The sequence below is a fragment of the Lithobates pipiens genome, unplaced genomic scaffold (genome assembly GCF_037356315.1).
Source record: "Lithobates pipiens isolate NorthernLeopardFrog02 unplaced genomic scaffold, aLitPip1_a1.2 Scaffold_23, whole genome shotgun sequence".
In the NCBI taxonomy this organism is placed as follows: Eukaryota; Metazoa; Chordata; class Amphibia; order Anura; family Ranidae; genus Lithobates; species Lithobates pipiens.
The window spans coordinates 155588229-155613525 of NW_027507785.1; the positions used below are offsets into that span (position 1 = coordinate 155588229).

Consider the following 25297-nt stretch of genomic DNA (forward strand, 5'->3'; position numbering starts at 1 on the left):
GGCCGCGTGCCCTCAACATGGGGGGTGCCTTGGGGAAGGGGGGCCGCGCAGCCCCCCACCCCAAAGCACCTTGTCCCCATGTTGATAAGAAGAAGAAGAACGGAAGGCGGCGGCGACGGCGGCAGAAGACCAGGCCACCGCTAGTAAAAGAGCTGGAAGAAGAAGCAGTGGCCCGGCAAGAAGAACCGAAGAGGGGGACAAGACCCCCGAAGTCAGAAGAAGACGGCGGCGACAAAGAAGAAAGCCAGGCTCCTCCGCTAGCAAAACAGCTAGCAGAAGATAGCGGAGGAGTCAGGCGAGAAGACCCCCGAAGACGGAAGACTGGGCAATAAATTATTTTAACCCTTGTGTGTTGTGTTTTTTTGTACATTTTTTTCACAGGTGAATGGGTAGGGGTACATTGTACCCCATACTCATTCACAGAGGGTGGGGGGGCCGCTATCCGGGGGCCCCCTTATTAAAGGGGGCTCCCGGATTCCGATAAGCCCCCCGCCCGCAGACCCCGACAACCAACGGCCAGGGTTGTTGGGAAGATGCCCTTGTCCTCATCAACATGGGAACAAGGTGCTTTGGGGTGGGGGGGCGCGCTGCCCCCCCTTTCCCAAGGCACCCCCCATGTTGAGGGCACGCGGCCTGGTACGGCTCAGGAGGGGGGGCGCTCGCTCGCCCCCCCCTTTCCTGGCCGGCCGGGTAGCATGCTCGGACAAGGGTCTGTTGTGGACTTGGGGGGACCCCCACGCCAATTTTTTTCGGCGTTGGGGTTGCCCTTTAAGTCCATACCAGGCGGCGGGGCCAACGACATCTCCTTCGCAGGCCCTTCATGAGTGAGGCGACATTATCGCCGCTCTCGCTACTATAGGAAAATGACATTTTCCTATTGCAGCCAGCACGAGAACCAGTGCAACGGGATCTTGCTGGTTAGAGAAGCCTGTCGCCGGGAACCAGCGCGACAGTATCGCGCTGGAAACACAATATCGGCGGCACCTACTGTACTCTCAAGAAAAGGATTTTACAGGTAAGCTGTATATAAAAATCCTATTTTCTTGATCATACATCATGGGACACAGGAGCTTCATTACATAGTGGGATGTCCCAAAGCAATGCTCAGTTTGAGGGGAGGGAGACACAGATCAGAATTATAGACTGCCATGGACCAGAGGAACTAAACTGCAGCCTGCAGTACACTGCGCCCAAAGACAGTATCCTCTTGCCCTCTGACATCCACCTGATAAAATCTGGTGAATGTATGGACTGATGACCAAGTCGCAGCCTTACAGATCTGAGCCAGGGAGGCCTGGTGATGCACTGCCCAAGAAGCACTTACAGCCCTAGTTGAGTGCGCTTTCACTTGAAAAGGAGGAATCTCCCCCTTTACACTATAGGCCTGAAGAATAACTAAAGTCTAACCCATCTTGAGAGAGTGGATTTCGATGCAGCCTGGCCTCTTTTAGGGCCTTCTGGCAAAATAAATAAACAATCAGTCTTTCTTATCTGAGCAGTTGCCTGGAGATAGATACTGATTGCCATAACCACATCTAGAGTGTGCAAAAGACTCTTCTCCTGCGGACTGTGGATCTGGAAAAAAGGATGGTAGGATTACATTTTGATTCAAATGGAATCCCGAAACCACCTTAGGTAGAAAGGACCTATTAGGATGCATCACTACTCGGTCCTTATGAATAATTAGATAAGGTTCCTTGCTTGAAAGAGCTACTAGCTCTGACACTCTTCTAGCCGAGGATATGGCTATCAAGAAGACAATTTTTTTAGTCAAAAGAACTAATGAAACCTGATGCAATGGTTCAAATGGTTGTCCCTGCAATGTCGAGAGAATCAAATTCCGATCCCATGGGCATACCGGAGGTTTGACTGGCGGCTTTAACCGCATGGACCCCTGAATGAAAGCCCGGACAAGAGAATGGGATGCAAGGGGCTTCTGGAAAAACACTGACAAGGCCGAAATCTGAACCTTGATAGTGCTTATGGCCAAATTCATTTCTAGGCTTGACTGGAGGAAGGCCAGGATCCTGCTAACACCATACTTTCTAGGATGCCATCCCCTGGGTTCACACCAGGAAACATATGCCTTCCAGATTTTGTAGTAAATAAGCCTGGAGGCTGGCTTTCTGGCATTGACCAGAGTAGAAAGGACTGACCCCGAGAGTCCACGGTCTTTCAGAATGTGGGTCTCAGCAGCCAAGCCGTTAAATTCAGACTGTGTAAAGTAGGATGGTAGATTGGACCCTGCGAGAGCAGATCTGGCCGGAGAGGAAGGATCCAAGGCCTGCCTACTGCCATTTTCATGATCTCTGCGTACCAAGGTCGCCTGGGCCAAGCCGGGGCTACCAATAGAATCGACTTTGTTTCCCTCTTGACTCTTCCCAGGAACCGCGACAGAAGCGGGTATGGCGGGAAGGCATAGATTCGATTGTACCGATCCCAGGGAATTGTCAGAGCATCTGACCCCTGAGCAAATACGTCCCTTGTCCTTGACACAAACTTGTCCAGCTTCCTGTTGAATCTGGATGCAAAAAGATCTACATCTGAAGTGCCCCATTTGTGACATATGATTTGAAATATGTCGGGGTGTAGAGCCCATTCTCCTGGGCATAACTGTTGGCGGCTTAGAAAGTCCTCTTGCCAATTTTCTTCTCCTGGAATGAAGACTGCAGAAAGGCACGGAACACGCCTCTCCGCCCAAGCAAGTATGCGATTCACCTCTCTTTGTGCATCCAGACTTTTGGTGCCACCCTGGTGATTGATCTAAGCCACAGCTGTGGCATTGTCGGACTGTATTCGAACAGGGTGACCCTGTAGTCTGTAGAACCAGTCCATGAGGGCCATATAAACTGCCCGAATTTCCAGAATATTTATGGGCAGGAGTTTTTCGGTCGCAGACCATTTCCCCTGCGTGCATACCTCTTCCAACACTGCTCCCCAGCCTGTCAGGCTGGTATCTGTAGTTACAATCTTCCATGGAAGGGGAAGAAAAGTTTTGACTTTCAGCAGATTCTTGGTCTGTAACCACCAAATGAGACTCCTGTGTATCACTGCGGATAAACACATAGGAAGAACCAAGGACTGGGGCTTCTTGTTCCAAGCCGCAAGGATGCATCTCTGCAAAGGCCTTGAGTGAAACTGCCTCGAAGGAGGCGACCATTTTCCCTAACAGTCTCCTACACAGCTGAATGGGGGAAGTCCTTCTGCTCAGTATTAGGCGAACCAGAACCCCTATAGCCATGGCCTTTGGCCTTGGTAGAAACACCCTGCCCTAAGCGGTGTCTATGATCATGCCCAGATACTCCAACCTGGTAGCAGGCTGCAGGGACGACTTTTCTAGGTTTATAATCCAACCTAGGTTTTTCAGGTGTTCTAATGTTTTGATAACACTGTGGTTCAAGAGCACTACTGTCTGCTCTATGAGTAGCAAATCGTCTAGATAAGCTATCACGGTTATGCCCTGAGCTCTTAGGTTTGCCAAGAGAGGGTCTAGAATCTTTGTGAAGACTTGAGGAGCTGTAGTAAGACCAAAAGGCAGGGCCACAAATTGAAAATGGCGCTGATCTACCGAGAACCTTAGATATTTTTGGTGTGCAGGAAATATTGGCACATGAAGATATGCATCCTTGATATCTATTGATGCCATAAACTCTCCCCCTTGCAGGGAGGAGACCACAGAGCATATTGACTGCATTCGGAAAGACCGAATGTGCAAAAACTGGTTCAAATCCTTTAGATCCAGGATAGGTCTGACCTCCATTTGGCTTTGGAACGGTGAAGAAATTTGAGTAAAACCCTGAACCCTGTTCTTTTGGGTCCACCTCCACTATTACCCCCTGGGATAATAAGTGATTTAAGGCCAGAAGTAGCGGTCTTTGCTTTACTGGATCCTTGGGGATCCCTGACCATAGGAAGCGAGATGGTGGAATCTCCTGGAACTCTAGTTTGTAGCACAGAGATATTGAGGAGGTTACCCATTTATCCCGAATCTCTTCTCGCCCGGCTTCTGCAAACTGCAGGAGCATTCCCCCCTCACAAGGAAGCTTTTGGGCTCTGCTTGGCAGGCTTTTGCCCCCAAGCTTTTTTCTGCCCCTGGGCGTGACCTTGGGCCTTTCCTCTAGGGGGAGGTTGGGAAGGCCATCACCACTTCTTAGAGCTTGATGCTCCAGGAGAAAGAGAACGTCTAAATGATGGACGTTTGTTCTTTTTGAATGGTAGGAGAGTAGATTTACCTCCTGTAATCTTTTGGACGAATTTATCCAAGTCCTCTCCAAATAAGTGTTCCCCTTTAAACGGGAACCCAGTCAAATATTTTTTACAGGACAGCTCAGCTGCCCAATTTTTGAGCCACAGGGCCGTTCGCATGTGTACCAACAGAAGAGACAAACAAGATGCTTGTTGGACAGAATCCAAAATCGCATCAATCATGAAACACAGAATTTGAGGAAGTTCTGCATAATTCTCCACTTCCTCACTGGGAAGGAGGCCAAGCATCTGCTTAACCTGTTCCTCGAGGAACTGACACAACCCCACAGTTGCGACTGTAGGTTGCACTACAGCGCCAGCCATGGAAAAGGAGGCTTTCAATAACGTTTCCAGCTTCTTATCAGTTGGATCTTTAAATACCTGAGCATTATCCAACGGACGGGTCAGGTTTTTATTCACACAAGAAACAGCCGCATCGACAGATGGGACCCCCCCATTTCTTGGTGAAACTTTCCTCCAGAGGATAAAGCATTGAAAACCTTTTAGGAGGAGAAAACTGTTTATCGGGATGTCCCCAATCCTCATACAACAATTTATTCATTAAGGGATGAATTGGAAAGGAAAAGACAGTCTGTGGGATTCTCCTGACCCCTAGGGAAGAAACAGAGGATGTAGCGGCCTCAGCAGCGGGCATTCTGAAAGTGGTACGCACCAATTCAGTGTAATATTGAACCTCTTTCTAAGTGCCTGGGAGGAGGAGACTCTTTCCTCTTCCTCTGATTCATCCGACTGCTCTTGATCCCTATCCCATGATAGGGATCTCTCCTCATTGTCAGAGGTGTCACCTGAAAGAGGAATTTCAGCAGAGGGAGGGGATCTACCCCTTTTTCTGCTATCTTTCAGGGAAGCTGAAATAAAATTCATAATTCTCCCCTCAAAACCCTCCAATGTAGCCTTAAGGGAGTCTTCAGTGACATATACTGGGGCTGAAACATTAGGAAAGGCTGCAAAACCTGACAGGGGCACTGACTCATCCTGTGAGGCTGGCTCCAGTCTTGCAGGGGGGGATGGTAACCTACAGGCATCTTTAGGACCCCTAGACCTAGGCGGTGATTTTCCAGTGCCCTTGTTACCTCCCCCCTGAGACCCTCTTGTGGGGAGACATAGTCCTAAGCTACAAAGCAGAGGTACTAGTACAAAAGTGCAATCACTGTTGTGCTACAAGTCTCACAATAAACATATGTGCTTAAACTGCACAACCTGATGCTGAGTAGGTGTCTTAGGATTGCCTGGATCCAACCCCTTAGGATGGTTACTGCCCACAGCTTTGTGTCATCCGCTTGCAGATCCCTGCCGTTCTGGGCTCTTTAAATTTGCTGCTTTGGCACCTGCGCAGTGAAGCGCCATGCATGCTGGCGTGCACGGCCCCGCAACCACACCCCCCCCTTTGTTTTACTATAGGAACGCACCCAGCGCACGTGCCTGCACGAGGGGGGGGAAGAGGACCACCTGCTGAGCTGCATGGGACCCCCAGACTACGTGGGACCTCTCTTTTACCTTTTTTGTGGCAGAGCCTGCAGCGGAGGATGTGAGCCATCCGGAGACTGGCTTCACTGAGCGTGTATCCTGGAAAGGCATGTAAGTATACACCAGGCTGCTCTTTACTCCCTCTAGTGGCGGAAACCAGGTAAGACATACAACTACTCACATGAAGAAATCCATAATATATGATTTATATAGGATTAACTTCTCTTACCTGTCCCCGCTGCAGGAACTGCTGAAACAGACAGATTCCAACCTTCACCCATCACGGCGGGCAGAGTTGTGCTAACCTTCAGGATTTTTTGGGTTCCTTCTCAAAGGAACCTCTTACCTGGTCCTTGTAAAAGACTCTGCCAGAAACTTTCGTGCCACTGTTTAAATAGTACACCAAGTCTGGTTTTTCCCAGAGCCCAGTCTTCCAAAGGAGAGGACTTACAGGCAAAACCTAGTTTCTTCGGACGACGAGACCCGGGTACCATATCATCTTTAAGGTTGAACTGGATGGACTTGTGTCTTTTTTCAACCTGACTAACTATGTAACTATGTAACTATCTTGGGAGTCAAAATATCGGGTCGAGATATGGATCTGGTTATCATAGCCCTTAGACCCCTTGCAGGGACCTGTATAGAGCTTTCTCCATAGCACATGTTTTACGTGACCAACCACCTTAGACACTCGCAAAAAAACTGAGGTGCCTCCCATACGGGAGGGGTTATATAGGGGAGGAATTCTCCTTAATTTGGGTTAGCCAGTGTCCAATCACCAAAGGTGCCTATATAACTCACTATGTAATGAAGCTCCTGTGTCCCGTGATGTATGATCAAGAAAATGGGATTTTTATATACAACTTACCTGTAAAAATCCTTTTCTTGAGAGTACATCACGGGACACAGGAGCTCATTACATAGTGTGTTATATAGGCACCTCTGGTGATTGGACACTGGTTTAACCCCAATTAAGGAGAATTCCTCCCCTATATAACCCCTCCCATATGGGAGGCACCTCAGTTTTGTAGCAAAGCAATAAGAAACCACGTAAAACCCAAGAGGGGAGGGATCTCTGTGTCCCATGATGTACTCTCAAGAAAAGGATTTTACAGGTAAGCTGTATATAAAAATCCCATTTTCTTGATCATACATCACGGGACACAGGAGCTCATTACATAGTGGGATGTCCCAAAGCAATGCTCAGATTGAGGGGAGGGAGACACAGATCATAATTATAGACCGCCAGGGACCGGAGGACCTAAACTGCAGCCTGCAGTACACTGCGCCCGAAGGCGATATCCTCTTGCCCTCTGACATCCACCTGATAGAATCTGGTGAATGTGTGGACTGATGACCAAGTTGCAGCCTTACAGATCTGAGCCAGGGAGGCCTGGTGATGCACTGCCCAAGAAGCACTTACAGCACTAGTAGAGTGTGCTTTCACTTTTTTTGGGGGGGGGCGTGGCCGGATGTGTGGAGTGGAGTAAGTGAGTGTGTGGAAGACGCTGTGTGTGTCTCCCTCCCTGGCCTCCATGACGAAAGAGTGGAGTGCTTAATAATACGGCCGGGTGCAGGGTGAGGAGGGCTGAAGCTGCGCAAGCACAGTAGACGCTGGACGGAACGGCGCTATATCACCCTAGCGTGCTGAGCTCTCGGAGCTCTCGGAGATCCCCGCTGACCCCCGCTGACTTCAGGGTTCCGCATCCCGACGGCCGAAGAGAGGTACGAGATACCTCCGAGCAACGCCGATCTACGCCGAACCCCTCCTACTGAGAGACGCCGCCTACAGTAACCATCGAAGGTTCCCCCGCTCCCCGGTAACTCGCAACAGGAAGAAGGAGGTAAGCGGAGGGAGTGCAGGGAGGAAGAAGCCGGCAGCCTGAGGGGCATAGTGGCGGTGGTCTGGTGGAGAAAGCTGGGACACAGTGATGCCTGGAGGCTGGTAACACTCAATCAGGCACCGGAGGGGGTATGAAAGATTGGTATTCCCCTGTCAGTTTTTTTTTTCCTCTCTCTGGATGCCTGAGTATAGCAGGCGGAGGTTTTGCAGTGTAAGCCTTTGACATAGAGGTGCCTGGTGACTGGCAATTAGCAAACAGGAGTGTGCTGGCTGAGGGTGAGGAGGACTTATAACACTCTTATATGGACTTCACCGTATTGTATCGTACAGTAAGGGGAATGAACAGTACCTGAAATAGTATGTGCAAATAAGTACCTGCTCTCCTGGTCATGTTCCTATTTTTCTATTTTTTTCCCTTTTTGATGTTTGGATGTTCGGATTCCATTGCCTCCTGTGGGTGCCTTAGGGCAAGAGACTGCTAAAATAGATAACCTGGGCAAAGGAATACTTTTTGCTAAAAAGGAAACTGAATATTTTGTAAGTAGCAGAGAAAGTGTGGACTGACTATAAAACTGGTTATAAATCTAGCTCAGCACTGTACTAATCTATTAACCGTGGGACAGTCTCTGTGTTAAAAAAAGGGACAAGCTAAACAGTGAAGGAGCCAATCTGAGTAAATAAATGTATGTGGCGTTGCAAAACCAGGAAATAGGAGGTCTTTGTGATATATGAAAGGAGCATCGGAATACGGTCATTACCGCACTAAATGAATATTGTGTTGTGGGCGGCTTGATTAGAAACCCTTTAAAATACGATACAACACGATATATCCAGGACTGTCCCGAAGTCAGGGACGAGAAAAGGGAAAGTAAGATGCAACATTTGCGTTCTGCAAAAGAAAGGGGGGAAAAAAGCTTGCAACAGTCCGTTACAGCAGCGAAGTTAGAACAATATGCTCACAACCCGGTTCAGTCATCCCAGACACCTCCAAAAAAAGGACAGTCAAAGGGGCAGCAAGGTGTAATGACTGAAAGGAAAAGTATGGGACAGTCAAATATTAATATCAACACACAAGCTGGAGCAGTGGTAAAACCCTCAGTAAATAGAAATACGGAAGTGGGGGAACAGAATATAGAAATTACAGTAGGTGATTCCCCCCCGATAGAAAAGGAGCCGACCATAAAGGATGTGCTATTGGCGGTAAACGCATGCAACATTTCACTTAAAGAACTCTGTAATCAAATGAAGGGAGTGAAGGAAGATTTAATGGTGGTAAGGCAAGACTTACAGAAAGTGGTGGAAAGGACGACAGAACTTGAGATAAGGACTAGCAGATTAGAAGACGATACAACATTCCTATTTAAAGAAATAGAAAGCCTGAAGGAGCAGTTCAGTGGATATAGAACAAGAATGGACGAAATGGAGAATAGGCTCCGGAGGGACAATGTGCGAGTAGTGGGGCTTCCGGAAAAAAGTGAGGGTGTAAACCCTGCTGAATTTATGGAGCATCTTTTGGTTGAATTGTTTGGGAGGGATGCTTTTTCAACAACGTTCTCAATAGAGAGGGCGCATAGGGTACCCTTTAGAGCACCATTGGAGGGGGGCCGTCCCAGGCCATTATTGATGAAATTACTCAATTATAAAGATAAAGTGGTGTTATTACGGAAGGCAAGGGAAATGGGGAATGTACTGTATAAGGGTGTTAGAATCTCACTATATTCTGATTTTTCCCCAGAACTCCAGAGAAAAAGGGTAGAGTTCCTCCAGGTGAAACGCAGGTTACAGAAGCTCAGGGTGCCGTATGCTCTTCTTTATCCTGCAAAGCTACGGATTAATGCACTAGGGCATACTCAGGTTTTTTGTTCCCCAATGGAAGTGGAAAAATGGATAGAAGAAAATAAAGAAAAATTGTAGCCGTTGGGGTTCCTGGTATTGAGTGGGTCAGGAAGATAGAAAGAGATGGGGGGATGAAGTATGTGTGTCTTTTTTTTTTTTTTTTTTGTATGGGAGGGGGGTCGGGAGGGAGGTAACACACGGCGAGTGTACTAGGTGTGGGTGGTAAATAGGTTGTGAAGAGAGTGGTATAAGGTCACTAAAAGCCCCTAGGGTAACACCTAGGAAGGTGGGGGAGGGGTGGGAGGGAGGTAGAAGGGGAGGGGGGGGGTTGGTGTAGTAGGGAAAATAGGGGGGAGGTTGAAGGGGAAAAAAAATATGTATGCACTAATAAATGGAGTACAGGAAATAACTCAAATCAAGAAAGGACACAAAATATGGGGTGGTAAAACTTGGGGTGGTAAAAAACAAGGAAAATATATTGGTCACAAGGGGGAAAATGGTAATAAACAATTATATAGTATAATTTATATCAAAAGGCACATAATAGATGAGATAATGGAGACGTCTAATAAATTTGTTATTACACTAGGGAGTAATATTTGGGGAGCGCGGTATAAGTTAATAAAAGAAGTTAGGGGGGAGTTGGTGGGTACTGGGAGACAAATGGATCTCAATAGTGTCCTCAGTAGACTGGTTATTTCGCTCTCTCTCTTCCCTGCCCCAAATTTTTCCTTTTTCTTTTTATTTGTTTATGGCTATGCAGGACGGTAAAATTAAGTTAGGCTCCTGGAATGTGAGGGGTCTGGGGACGCAGGTGAAACAAAAAGCTGTGCTATCCTTGTTGGAGGGATGTGGAATAGAGCTGCTCTGCCTGCAGGAGACCCATTTAAATAGAGATACAATATACCGGTTGCAGAGTAGAAAATATCAATTTCAATACCACTCTGTTTATTCGACATATAGTAGAGGGGTGAGTGTCTTGGTAAAAACGGGGGTGAATTTTGTATGTAAACGGGTCAGCCTGGATGAAAAGGGCAGATACATTTTCTTACATTGCCTAATTGAAAATAGAGAATGTATGTTGGCAAATATCTACATCCCTCCACCATTTAAAATGGAAGTGCTTTTTAAATTACAGGAATTTTTAGTGGGGATAGATGGTGTTCCTATAATAACAGTAGGAGATTTCAACACGGTATTGGATATTAAAATTGATAGATTCCCAGAAAAAATACTGGCGGAACCAGCTTGGCAGGGGAGGTTGGGACAGTACCTGGAAGAAGTAGGACTACTGGATTTATGGAGAACTGGGAACCCGGGAGCCCGGCAGTATAGTTGTTATTCGGCCACGCATACTACGTTATCCAGGATCGATATGATACTGGGGAATGACCTGGCCTTACAAATGGTGGAAAAGATTGAATATCAGCCCAGGGGGATTTCAGATCATTCCCCAGTGACAGCAGTTTTAAAAATGAGAGAACGAAAGGTACAGAGGTTGTGGAAAGTGAACCCACTCTGGTTGGAACTGATAAAAAAAGAGACAGAAGAACGCCCTGAGAGAATTCAGTGGGAATTAAAAGAATTTCTAAAAAATAACCGGGGTACAGTAACATCAGGGATCCTGTGGGATACTCTGAAAGCTTTTTTGAGGGGTCTTATGATCCAATCAATAGCAAAAATAAACAGAAAGTCTAGGGAACAGGAGGTACAAATAGGGAGAGAAGTGTTAGAGGCTGAAAGAGATTTTATTAGCGACCCCACTCAGGGCAAAGAAAAAATCTGGTTAGATAAACAAGAAGAACTTAGGCTATTAACTCTGAAGAAAGCAGAGATTCAACATATGTTCCAACGGCAAGCCTCCTTTGCTGAAGGGGAAAGCGTGGGAAAAATGTTGGCACAACTGGTGAAGAATAACACGGGTCCCTCCTCAATTTCAGCGATTAGGATACCTGAGGGAAAGGTTATAACGGAAACTGGGAGTATATGCCAAGCATTTGAAGGATATTATAAAAAACTATATACTGCACAGAAAGTGGGGATGGATGAGCAAATGGAAACATTTTTAGGTCAACTAGAGGTACCATGTTTGAAACAAGAAGAAAGAGAGGAACTGGAAGCCCCAATAACTTAGAAAGAACTTCAGGAAGCAGTTGCAAGTATGCCAAATCAGAAATCGCCTGGGCCGGATGGACTACCGATTGAAGTCTATAAAAATTTTGGCGAGATACTGCTTCCTGAACTCCTGGAGATGTTAAGAGGAGCATATGGGGAGGGTAAATTGCCTCCATCAATGATGGAGGCGGTTATAATCCTGTTGTACAAAGAAGGAAAGGACGCCCTAGATGTTGCAGCGTATAGACCAATTTCTCTCCTGTGTACCGATACAAAGATATTGGCCAAGGTATTAGCGATTAGGCTTAACCGAGTTATAGCAAGATTAGTCCATATGGACCAAACAGGGTTTATAGCCAACAGGTCAACTAGTATAAATATTAGAAGAGCCTTTTTGAATTTGCAGATCCCAATGGATAACGATACTCCGGGTGCAGTAGTGGCATTGGATGTAAGGAAAGCATTTGATAGCGTAGAATGGGGATATATATGGAAAGTTTTGGAGAAATTTGGCCTGGGTCCTTCCTTCATAGGATGGATTAGGATGTTATACGACAAACCTAGTGCGAGACTAAAAATTAATAACGAGTTATCCGGGAAAATAGAGCTGGGGAGAGGGACGAGGCAGGGGTGCCCACTATCACCCCTGCTCTTTGCATTGGCTATAGAGCCCTTGGCATGTGCAATTAGAGCAAACCGGGAGATAGTCGGTTTTGTAAGAAAAACTGGAGAGGAAAAAATCTCACTCTATGCAGACGATATCCTATTGTTTTTAGGGGATATGAGGTACTCACTACCAAGGGCAATGGGATTGGTGCAAGGGTTTGGAGGCTTCACAGGGCTGGAGATAAATTGGGAAAAATCGGAATGTCTTCCTTTGGACCCAATTGGTCAGCAAACGGCCCTGGGAACCCCCCAAATGCCAATAGTGGATAAGTTGAAATATCTGGGAGTAACCTTGTCAAGGGATCCTAAGCAATATATAAGTTATAATTTAGTCCCATTATTGGTTAAGTTTAAACAAAAAATTGCTATATGGAAGCGAATGCCTCTCTCGGTGGCTGGCAGATGTAATTTGATAAAAATGATATGGATGCCCCAACTTTTATACATATTGCATAATGCCCCAATATGGATTAATAGAAGTTGGTTTAATAAAATCGAGATGTTGTTTAGGGAGTTAATATGGAAGGGAGGACAGGCCAGATTGAGATTGCGGATGCTCCAGCTACCGGGAGAGGAAGGAGGATTTGCGGTCCCTTATCCGGAGTGCTATTTTTGGGCGTCCCAATTACAACAGCTAGGGGGGATTGATGAGATGAACGGAGGAACCCCAAATGGGAGATTAGTATTAACAGGCTCCCCACATAGCACGCTGATTGAGACCTTGGAAGCGGACTCATTCCAGTGTAGATGCCCTACAGTAAAAATGATGTTAAAGCTATGGGATATAGTTAAAAAAAAATGGGATATAGTGAAATAACAAAGTATACACCTCTCTGGAACAATAAGAAGCTACAGGAAATATGGCGGGTTGGAAAAATTGTAGAATGGGAAAAATGTGGTATTGTAAGGCTTAGCCATTTATATGGCGGCAGGGGTATTAAATCTTTCGATCAACTGCAAAAAGAATTTAAGATATCACAAAACTCATTCTATGCCTATATACAAGTGAGGCACGCTTTAAAGACCCAGTTTGGAAACTTGTTACTAACATGGGAAGAACTGCCCTTGCTATACCCAGTAGCACAAGTAGGACCCACTAAAGGATTAATATCTAAATTTTATGCCCAGTTGGGTGAACAGATTAATTGTGAGAGGAAAGGGAGGGTCGAGAAGGAGAAATGGGAGCAAGACTTAGGTAATATAACACGAGTACAGTGTAAAAATATCCTAGCGGCATGCCCAAAGGTCTCGGTCTCTCCTCCCCATAGGATTTCCCACTTGATGGTAATTAATAGAGCATACTATACTCCCCAGAAATTATTTAGATTTGGTAAGAGAACAGATGACTGTTGCCCCAGGTGTGGGGGGTCAGGGAATTTAATGCATATGCTCTGGAAATGTCCCAAATTATTTAGATACTGGGAAGGAGTGGTAAAGACAATAAGTAGGGCCTTTGGGACGGCGATAGAATTAAATCCCATAGTGTGTATCTTAGGATATAGAAATGAGGAAGTAGAGAGAAAGGGAGTAACAACGGTAATTCTAAGATGCTTATTCCAAGCCAGAAGGATGATAGCTAGGAGATGGCAATCAAATCTAGCCCCCACAGTAGAGGATTGGATAAGTGCTGTAAATGAATACCTATGTAAGGAGAGAGCAGTATATGCAAAACGAAATAACTTAAAAGAGTTTAACAGAAACTGGCGAGAGTGGATAGAAGAGATGCATACCCCAGTTTAAACCATGATAGGAAAAGGAAGAGGAGAGGGGGAGGGGGGACGGGTATTGGGAAGGAGAAGGGTAGAGTACATTAAAGGTATGGGAAGCATCATAACACATTTATGACACATTGTAGGATAAAAGCACAAATATATATATATAGGCGGGGAGGGGAGGGGGGGGCGGTGTCGACAGAAAGGGTGGGAGGGAGGGGAGGGGTTATATCAATAGGAAAAATGTAGGAATTGCAAAAACAGTTGAGGAAGGATAATGGGGGTTATGGTATTGTTCAGATATTGTTTTTTTTTTCTGTTAATTATATGTGATGTATGGATGTATTTTCATGTCCCCCGTCCCTTCCTAGAATTTTAAAACTCAGACTCCTGAATGGAAGGAAGATGAATTGGAATTTTGGCAACGTTATTTTAAAATGTGGTCTGTATATTGTGAAAATTTAATAAAGATTAATAATAAAAAAAAAAAAAGAGTGTGCTTTCACTTGAAAAGGAGGGATTTTCCCTTTAACACTATAGGCTTGAGAAATAACCTGTCTAATCCACCTTGAGAGAGTGGATTTTGATGCCGCCTGGCCCTTCCTAGGGCCTTCCGGCAAAATAAACAAGCAATCAGTTTTCCTTATCTGAGCAGTTGCTTGAAGATATATACTGATTGCTCTAACCACATCCAAAGTGTGCAAAGATTCTTCTTCTGTGGACTGTGGGTCTGGAAAAAATGATGGTAGGATTACGTCTTGATTCAAATGGAATCCCGAAACCACCTTAGGTAGAAAGGACCTGTTGGGACGCATGACCACCCGGTCCTTATGAATAATTAGATACAGTTCCTTGCTGGAAAGAGCTGCTAGCTCTGATACTCTTCTAGCCGTGGATATGGCTACCAAGAAAACCAACTTTTTAGTCAGGAGAACTAATGAAGCCAGGTGCAAAGGTTCAAATGTTTGCCCCTGCAAAGCCGAGAGAACCAAATTCAGATCCCATGGGCATACCGGAGGCTTGACTGGCGGTCTTATCCGCATGGCCCCCTGGATGAAAGCCCGTACCAGGGAATGAGATGCAAGTGGCTTCTGAAAAAACACTGACAGGGCCGAAATCTGCACCTTGATAGTGCTTATGGCCAAATTCATTTCTAGGCCTGACTGGAGAAAGGCCAAGATCCTGCTTATGACATACTTTCTAGGATGCCATTTCCTGAGCCCACACCAGGAAACACATGCCCTCCAGATTTTGTAATAAATAAGCCTGGAGGCCGGCTTTCTGGCATTGACCAGAGTAGAAAGGACTGGCCCTGAAAGGCCACGGTCTCTTAGAATGTGGGTCTCAGCAGCCAAACCATCAAATTCAGACTGTGTAAAGCAGGATGGTAAATTGGACCCTGTGAGAGCAGATCTGGCCGGAGAGGGAGGATCCATGGCCTGCCTACTGCCAACTTCATGATCTCTGCATACCACGGTCGCCTGGGCCAAGCCGGGGCTACCAAAAGGACCGATTTTGTCTCCCTCTTGACTCTTCCTAGGAACCGCGACAGAAGCGGGCTCGGGGGGAGGCATAGATCAGATTGTACTGATCCCAGGGAACAGTCAGAGCATCTGAACCCTGAGCAAGTGTATCTCTTGTCCTTGACACAAAATTGTCCAGTTTCCTGTTGAACCTGGATGCAAACAGATCTATGTCTGGAGTACCCCACCTGTGACATATATTTCGAAACACGTCGGGGTGCAGAGCCCATTCTCCTGGGCACAACTGCTGGCGGCTCAGAAAATCCGTCTGCCAATTTTCCATTCCTGGAATGAAGACTGCAGAAAGACACAGAACATGCTTTTCTGCCCAGACAAGAATGCGATTCACCTCTTTTTGCGCAACCAGACTCCTGGTACCGCCCTGGTGATTGATATAAGCCACTGCTGTGGCATTGTCAGACTGAACCCGAACAGGGAGACCCCGTAGTCTCTAAGACCACTTTATGAGAGCCATATAAACTGCCCGGATCTCTAAGACATTTATGGGCAATAGCTTCTCGATCGCAGACCATTTCCCCTGCGAACACGTCTCCTCCAACACTGCTCCCCAGCCTGTCAGGCTGGCATCTGTCGTGATAATCTTCCATGGAAGAGGAAGAAAAGTTTTGCCCTTCAGCAAATTCTTGGTTTGTAATCACCAGACGAGACTCTTGCGTGTCCCTGGGAATAGACGCATAGGAAGATCCAAGGATTGGGGCTTCCTGTTCCAAGCCGCAAGGATGCATCTTTGCAGAAGCCTTGAGTGGAACTGGGCGAATGGGATGGCCTCGAAGGAGGCGACCATTTTCCCTAACAGTCTTATGCACAATCGAATGGGGGAAGATCTCCTGCCCAGAATTAGGCGCACCAGATCCCTAATGGCCAAGGCTTTTGGCCTTGGAAGAAACACCTTGCCCTGAGCGGTGTCGATGATCATACCCAGGTATTCCAACCTGGTGGCAGGCTGTAGGGATGACTTTTCTAGGTTTATAATCCAACCTAGGCGTTCCAGGTGTTCTAGCGTTCTGCTAATGCTGTGGTTCAGGAACGCTACTGTTTTCTCCATGAGAAGCAAATTGTCTAGATAAGCCATGATGGCTATACCCTGAGCTCTTAGGTTTGCCAAGAGAGGGTCCAGAATCTTTGTGAAGACTCGAGGGGCCGTAGCAAGCCCGAACGGCAAGGCCACAAATTGAAAATGGCGCCGCTCTACCGCGAACCGTAGAAATTTTTGGTGTGGGAAAAATTGGCACATGGAGATATGCATCCTTGATGTCTATTGATGCCATAAACTCTCCCCCTTGCAGAGAGGAGACCATAGTGTGGATTGACTGCATTCGGAAGGACCGGATGCGTAAAAACCGGTTCAGATCCTTCAGATCTAGGATAGGTCTGACACTTCCATTTGGCTTCGGAACGGTGAAGAGATTCAAGTAAAACCCTGAACCCCGTTCTTTTGGGTCCACTTCTACTATCACCCCCTGGGATAGTAAGTGATCTAAGGCCAGAAATAGCGGTTTTTGCTTTACTGGATCCCTGGGGATCCTTGACATTAGAAAGCGAGAAGGTGGAATCTCCTGAAACTCTAGCCTGTAGCCCAGCGATACCGAAGAGATCAACCACTTGTCCCGGATCTCTTCCCGCCAGGCTCCTGCAAACTGCAGGAGCCTTCCCCCCACTCGGCAGAGCGGTGGCGCCCCTTCACAAGGAAGCTTTTGGGCTCTGCTTGGCAGGCTTTCGCCCCCAAGTCTTTTTCTGCCCCTAGGCCCGGCCCTGAGCCTTTCCTGTAGAGAAGGGTTGAGAAGGCCGTCGCCACTGCTTAGAGCTTGATGCTCCGGGAGAGAGAGCACGCCTAAATGAAGGATGTTTGCTCCTTTTGACTGGAAGGAGAGTAGATTTACCCCCTGAAATTTTTTGGACGAATTTGTCTAATTCTTCTCCAAACAAACGTTCCCCTTTAAACGGGAACCCAATCAAATGCTTCTTGCATGACAGCTCAGCTGCCCAATTCTTTAGCCATAGGGCCCTTCGCATGTGCACCAACAGGAGAGACAAATGTGATGCCTGTTGGACAGAATCCAAAATCACATCAATCATGAAACACAGAATATGAGGTATTTCTGCATAATTCTCTACTTCCTCACTGGGAAGGAGCCCAAGCATCTGCTTAACCTGTTCCTTGAGGAACTGATACAACCCCACAGCTGCGACTGTAGGTTGCACTACAGCGCCAGTCATGGAAAAGGAGGCTTTTAATAAGGTTTCCAGCTTCTTATCAGTTGGATCTTTAAATACCTGAGCATTATCCAAGGGACAAGTCAGGTTTTTATTCACGCAAGAAACAGCCGCATCAACAGATGGGACCCCCCACTTCTTGGTGAAACTTTCCTCCAGAGGATAATACATAGAAAACCTTTTAGGAGGAGCAAACAGTTTATCGGGATGTCCCCAATCCTCATACAACAATTTATCCATTAAGGGATGAATTGGGAAGGAATAGGCAGTCTATGGGGCTTTCCTGACTCCCAGGGAAGAAACAGAGGACGTAGCGACTTCAGCAGCAGGCATTCTGAATGTGGTACGCACCAATTCAGTATAATACCGCACCTGTTTTCTGAGCGCCTGGGAGGAGGGGACTCTCTCCTCTTCCTTTGATTCCTCTGACTGCTCAAGATCCCTGTCTCAAGACAGGGATCTCTCCTCATTGTCAGAAGAATCATCTGAGAGAGGAATCTCAGCAGAGGGAGGGGATCTACCCCTTTTCCTGCTATCTTTCAGGGAAGCAGAAATAAAATTCATTATTCTCCCTTCAAAACCCTCCAATGTAGCCCTAAGGGAGTCCTCAGTGACATATACCGGGGCTGACACATTAGGAGAGGCTGCAAAACCTGACAGGGGCACTGACTCATCCTGAGAGGCTGGCTCCAGTCTTGCAGGGGGGGATGGTATCTTACAGGCACTTTTAGAACCCCTGGACCTAGGCGGTGATTTACCAGTGCTCTTGTTACCTCCCCCTGAGACCCTCTTACGAGGAGACATAGTCCTAAGCTACAAAGCAGAGGTACTAGTACAAAGTGCAATCACTGTTGTGCTTAAAGTCTCACAATAAATATATATGCTTAAACTGCACAACCTGATGCTGAGTAGGTGTCTAAGGTTTGCCTGGATCCAATCCCCTGGGATGCTTACTGCCCACAGCTCCTGTGTCTCCACTTACAGCCCCCTGACGCTCTGGGCTTTTTAAAACTGCCGCCTGGCGCCTGCGCAGTACAGCGCCGTGCACACTGACGTGCACGGCTCGCAACCACGCTCCCCCTCCTCCATTAGGCCGGGAGTGCGCCCGGCGCGCGTGCACGTGGACCGCGGAATCCAGGGGGAAAGGGAAATTCCATCGGAGCTGCGTGGGACCCCCAGACTACGTGGGACCCCTGTATTACCTCTATTGTGGCAGGGATTGCAGTGGAGACGTGAGACAGCTGGAGAACCAGGCTTCACTGAGCGTGTGTACTGAAAGGCATGTAAGTATGCATCAGGCTGCTCTTACGCCCTCTAGTGGTGGAAACCAGGTAAGACATACAACTACTCAAAATGAAGAAATCCATCATATAATTATATATATATAGGATTAACTTCCCTTACCTGTCCTCGCCGCAGAAATTGCTGAAACAGACAAATTCCAGCCTTCACCCATCACGGTGGGCAGTGTTAACAAACCTTCAGGTTTATCTGGGGCTCTTTCTCAGAAGAGCCTCCTACCTGGACCATGTAAAAGACTCTGCCAGAAACTTTCGTGCGCTCTGTGTAAACAGTACACCAAGTCTGGTTTTCCCAGAGCCCAGTCTTCCAATAGGAGAGGACTTACAGGCCAAACCTCGTTTCTTCGGCTGACGAGGCCCGGGTACCATATCATCTTGGGAGTCAAATATCGGCCCGAGATATGGATCCGGTTTGTTGTAGCCCTTAGGCCCCCGCAGGGACCTGCACAGAGCTTTCTTCATAGCACATGTTTTACGTGACCAACCACCATAGACACTGGCGAAAAAACTGAGGTGCCTCCCATATGGGAGGGGTTATATAGGGGAGGAATTCTCCTTAATTGGGGTTAAACCAGTGTCCAATCACCAGAGGTGCCTATATAACCCACTATGTAATGAGCTCCTGTGTCCCGTGATGTATGATCAAGAAAGAATGTTTACTGACATAGATGTTTTTCCAAAAAAGCAATTAAAAAAAAGTGACTTACATACGAGAATTTGCTGGAGTGCTGTTTTGCTTGTTTAACACCTGGTTTAAACTTTTTTTTAAAAGAGAACTATTGCCCAACCTTTTTTGGCCTTAGTTCTCTTTTTGTTGACAAGATGACATATAGTATGTTCTCCTGGCAGGCTGCAGGAAAAGAGGGGGAGACAAGAGAGCGCCCCCCCTCCTGAACTGTACCAGGCCACATGCCCTCAACATTGGGAGGGTGCTTTGGGGTAGCGGCCTGCCCCAAACCACCTTGTCCCCATGTTGATGGGGAGAAGGGCCTAATCCCCACAACCCTTGCCTGGTGGTTGTGGGGGTCTACGGGCAGGGGGTTTATCGTAATCTGGAAGCTCCCTTTAACAAGGGGACCCCCGGATCCCGGCCCCCCATGTGACCCCTACCAGTTCACAAAAAAAGTGTCAAAAGGGTTAAAAAAAACACAAGAGACGGTTTTTGACAAGTCCATTATTAATTTATTCTTCTTTCCGCTTCTTCTTCCATCTTCTTTCTTCTGGTCTTCCTTCGGTGTTGTTCGTCTCTATCTTCCTCGTCTTCTTCTTCTTCATCTTCTTCTTCTTCTTCCTCCACTCTTCTCATCCCGCATCTTGCTCCGGGTTCTTCTCCGCTCCATCCGCATGATGCCATGTGATGCTTCTGTTCTTCTGACACTTCTTATATAACAGAGGGCGGGGCAACCTGGTGACCCCGCCGCTTCTGACGCATGGGGAAAGCCATAGGGTAGTCCTCGTGCATCAGAGGGGGGGTCACCGGGTGGCTCCTCCCTCTGTTATATAACAAACGCCAGAAGAACAGAAGCGTCACACAGCGGAAGACTCCCACAAAGGTGGATCGTGCAAACGGAGCAGAGATGCGGGCTAGGAAGAGCAGAAGAAGATGGAGAAGAAGAAGATGGAGGAAGAATAACGCCGAAGGAAGACCAGAAGAAAAAAGATGGAAGAAGCGGAAAGAAGAAGAAATGAATAAAGGACTTGTCAAAAACAAGCTTTTTTTAACCCTTTTGACACTTTTTTTGTGAAATGGTAGGGGTAAATTAATTACCAATTCACACAGGGGGATCTGTGGGTCCCCTTGTTAAATGGGGCTTCCAGATTCCGATAAGCCCCTGCCCGCAGACCCCCACAACCACTGGGCAAGGGTTGTGGGGATAAGGCCCTTTTCCCCCGTCAACTTGGGGACAAGGTTGTTTGGGGTGGGCCGCTACCCCAAAGCACCCTCCCAATGTTGAGGGCATGTGGCCTGCTACGGTTAAGGCGGGGGGCGCTCTCTCATACCCCCTTCTACCAGGTTGCATGCTCGGATAAGGGTCTGGTATGAATTTTTGAAGGGACCCCACGCCATTTTTTTTTTAATTTTGGCGTGGAGTTCCCCTTAAAATCCATACCAGACCTGAAGGGACTGGTAGGAATTTAGGGAGACCCCCACGTATTTTTATTATTTTTTTATTTTGGTTTGGGTTTCCCCTGTGGGGAAATTCCATGCCGTTTTTATCATTGAACTGTTATGTGTATTGTCGGACCGATAATTCATTATAGCCGCGAGTAGTTTTATTTTATTTTTTGTTTATAAAGTATTTTTATTTGGTACAAAGGGTGGTACAAAAATCCATAATATATGCCGGAATATTTACAATAATAACAAATTGTACATATGGAAAATCAGAAAAATAGTATACAATAAAATAAATGTATATTGCCATAGTCTGTGATTAGCATTAGTACAATTTTTAGTTTGTGATCTATAATACAACATATAAAATAAGTTTGTCTCTTGTGACTAGTAAATCTCAAGTTGGATTAAAAAAGGATATGGAGTGTTTAATCCAAGGGTCACATTTTTTATTATATAAATGGATGGTATTCTGTATTGTATGAAATATTTTTTCCATAAGATTAATATCATTGATTCTGGTTTTTAAATGCTCTAGAGCAGTGATGGCGAACCTTGGCACCCCAGGTGTTTTGGAACTACATTTCCCATGATGCTCAACTACATTGCAGAGTGCATGAGCATCATGGGAAATGTAGTTCCAAAACATCTGGAGTGCCAAGGTTCGCCATCACTGCTCTAGAGGAATTGACGGGGATTTCCAATGAAATGCTATTAACCACTTGCTTACTGGGCACTTAAACCCCCCTCAGTCCCAGACCAATTTTCAGCTTTCAGCGCTGATGCACTTTGAATGACAATTGCGCGGGCATACAACACTGTACCCAATGAAATTTTTATAATTTTTTTCCCACAAATAAGAGCTTTCTTTTGGTGGTATTTAGTTACAGCTCGGAGTTTTATTTTTTGCTAAACAAACAAAAAAAGATGCAAAAAAAAAAAAATCATGTTTTAAAAGTTTGTTATAAAATTTTGCAAATGGGTCATTTTTCTCCTTCATTGAAGTGCGCTGATTAGGCGGCACTGATAGGCTGCATTGGTGGGCACTGATGGGCTGCATTGGTGGGCACTGATAGGCTGCATTGGTGGGCACTGATAGGCTGCACTGGTGGGCACTGATAGGCATAGTTAAGGCGGCACTAATAGGCACAGATAAGGCAGCACCGATGGGCACAGATAGGGCGGCACTGATGGGCAAAGATGGGCACAGATAAGATGGCACGGATGGGTGGCACGGATGGGTGGCACGGATGGGCACTGATAGGTACCACTGAGAGATGGGACTGATGGGCACTGATAGGTGGCACTGATGGGTGGCACTGATGGGTTGCACTGCTGGGCACTGATGGGCGGCACTGGGGTGCAGCACCTTTGAGGCAGATTGTGGGCACTGTGGGTGGCACTGTGGGTGGCACTGTGGGCACTGCTGGGTGGCACTATGGGCACTGCTGGGTGGCACTGACGGGGGGCACTTACTTTTATTCAGGATGGCACTGCAGGGGGCAGGTGGGCACTGGCAGGGGGCAGGTGGTCGCTTGCATTACTGGCCGTGATCGGCTTTTTTTTTTTCTCCTCGCGCTGTCAGCGCGAGGAGGAATACTAGCCGATTACCGGCTCCGTTATATCACATGATCAGCTGTCATTGGCTGACAGCTGATTACGTGATAAGGGGTCGGGATCGACCCCTTGCACGGATCGGTGATCAGGCGAGTCTCATGGACTCGCCGATCACAGAGCGCGCCGCACGCGCCCCTCAGGGGGCGCGCAGGCCGCTCGTACACGGGACTACGTCTATTGACGTCGTCCCGGAAAAGGAGATCCGCGCTGTAGCCGTCATTTGGCTATAGCGCGGATCTCAAGTGGTTAATCTCATATTATGTGTGTAAAGTCCAATGACAGGGGCAAAGCCGCAAGTAGTTTTAAATGACTTATTTTCCTTTAGAAATGTCATTTTGCTGTCAGACTGTTATAAACAAGGGAAACATGTGCCCCTTTACAGGCATACTATAGACACCCCCCAGGTACGAAATTTAAAGGAATATTACACTTTTATTTTTTCACTTTAAGCATTATTAAAATCATTGCTCCTGGAAAAACTGATGTTTTTAAAACTTTTTTTTGCATTGACACATGTCCCCTGGGGCAGGACCCAGGGCCCCAAACACTTTTTATGACCATACCATGCATATAAGCCTTTAAAATTAGAACTTTTGATTTCTCCCATAGACTTTTGCCGCGAACACCCAAAATTGTTCACTGTTCGGCAAACTGCCAAATAGTCAATGTTCGAGTCAAACTCATGTTCACCTTGAACATAAAGCTCATCCCTATTCTAACTGCATTAGTTTTCATTCTAGCCTTTTTTCCCTGGTGATCCAGCCAGTAAGTCTGTTTTTGTTCAACTTATTTTAACGGATTAATCTGTTCAGACAAAATAGCTAGTAGAGGATTCAGACAAACCATTTACCACTGACAGGGGTGCTTATAATGGTCGGCTTTTATTTATTTTTATTCATGTTTGAAGTAACTGCTTGTAAGGTGTTAGCCGGAGTTCAGCTTCAGTCAAGCCCATCTAAATCTGCTACTCCAACATCACCTTCTGCCCGGACTGTGAACGCTGCTGTCCAATGGTATCCGCTTCATCCAGAATGCAGACGTGCTAAGATAGGAAGTATGTTACTGACTGGATCACCAGGTGAAACAAAGGGAAGCAAAGTCTAAAAAAAGGAAACTAATGCAACCACTATATCTAAGGATGTGTAAGCTGCAATATATTACAATTTCGTTTTTTGATTTAATACCACTTTAGGGGTTTACTTTAATCTGACCATTAGTCTAACTATATACTAACCACTTTTTTCCTGTACATAACAGCACTTCGAATACATGTGAGTAAATCAACTGTATCCATTCTGAAAAGGACAGACTGTGAATTTCAATTTGAAGTAAGAGGCGAGACCTATCTGAAGGTATGAATCGTACAGCAAAACAAATTCATTGCAATCAATAAAGAACAATTTGTCATGTTGGAGATCATCCTTAGCAGTATTACCATAAAACCAGAAAACTGTTTCTGAAAAATGCATGCTGTAAAATATATTGGAACTGAATAAGAAATAAAAAGTATAATTATATACAGTTGTGCTCATAAGTTTATCTACTCTGCCAGAATTTATGATTTCTTGGCCATTTTTCAGAGAATATGAATGATAACACAAAAAAATTTCTTTCACTCATGGTTAGTGTTTGGCTGAAACCATTTATTATCAATCAACTGTGTTTACTCTTTTAAAATCATAATAACAGAAACTACCCAAATGACCCTAATCAAAAGTTTTCATATCCTGGTGATTTTGGCCTAATAACATGCACACAAGTTGACACAAAGGGGGTTTGAATGGATTTTAAAGGTAACCATCCAAACCTGTGATCTGTTTGCTTGCAATTACCTGTAGTGTGTGTGTTTAAATGGCCAGTGCATTTCTGGACTCCTGACAGGCCCTTGCTTTTTTCATCCAGTGTTGCACTGACATTTCTGGATTCTGAGTCATGGGGAAAGCAAAATAATTGTCAAATGATCTGCAGGAAAAGGTAGTTGCACTGTATAAAACAGGAGAGGGATATAAAAAGATATCCAAGGAATTGAGAATGCCAATCAGCAGTGTTCAAACTTCAATCAAGAAGTGGAAAATGAGGGGGTCTGTTAAAACCAAACCACGGTCAAGTAGATCAACTAAAATTTCAGCCTCCACTGCCAGGAAAATTTAGCTTTTTGGCTAAATGGCTACATTTGGAGAGGAGTCAACAAAGCCTATGATGAAAAGTATGGAGGTGGATCGCTGATGTTTTGGGGGTGTGTGAGCTACAAAGGCACTTGATCAAAATTGTTGGTAAGATGAATGCAGTATGTTACCAAAAAATACTGGAGGAACCTTTGTGTTCATCAGCAAGGAAGCTACGCATGGGACGTACTTGGACATTCTAACATGACAATGATCCAAAACCCAAGGCCAAGTCCACCTGTCATTGACTACAGCAGAATAAAGTGAAGGTTCTGGAGTGGCCATCTCAGTCTCCTGACCTCAATATCATTGAGCCACTCTGGGAAGATTTTTAAACGTGCAGTTCATGCAAGACAGCCCAAGAATTTACAGGAACTGAAGGCTTTTTGCCAAGAGGTTTAATTGCTAATCAAGTTAAATTGCTTGTCATGTATC

The 25297-nt window shown here is 46.1% G+C and overlaps 1 protein-coding gene across 1 annotated transcript in view; it reads left to right on the forward strand.

Annotated features, from left to right (window-relative positions):
* The window catches only part of GUCY2C (guanylate cyclase 2C), a 1344189-nt gene that overhangs the window by 1153223 nt on the left and 165669 nt on the right, over positions 1-25297 (forward strand). The window contains exon 25 of the mRNA XM_077452503.1: positions 23955-24049. Within this exon, the coding sequence (XP_077308629.1) occupies positions 23955-24049 (95 nt within the window). The remainder of the gene's footprint in view (positions 1-23954; positions 24050-25297) is intronic.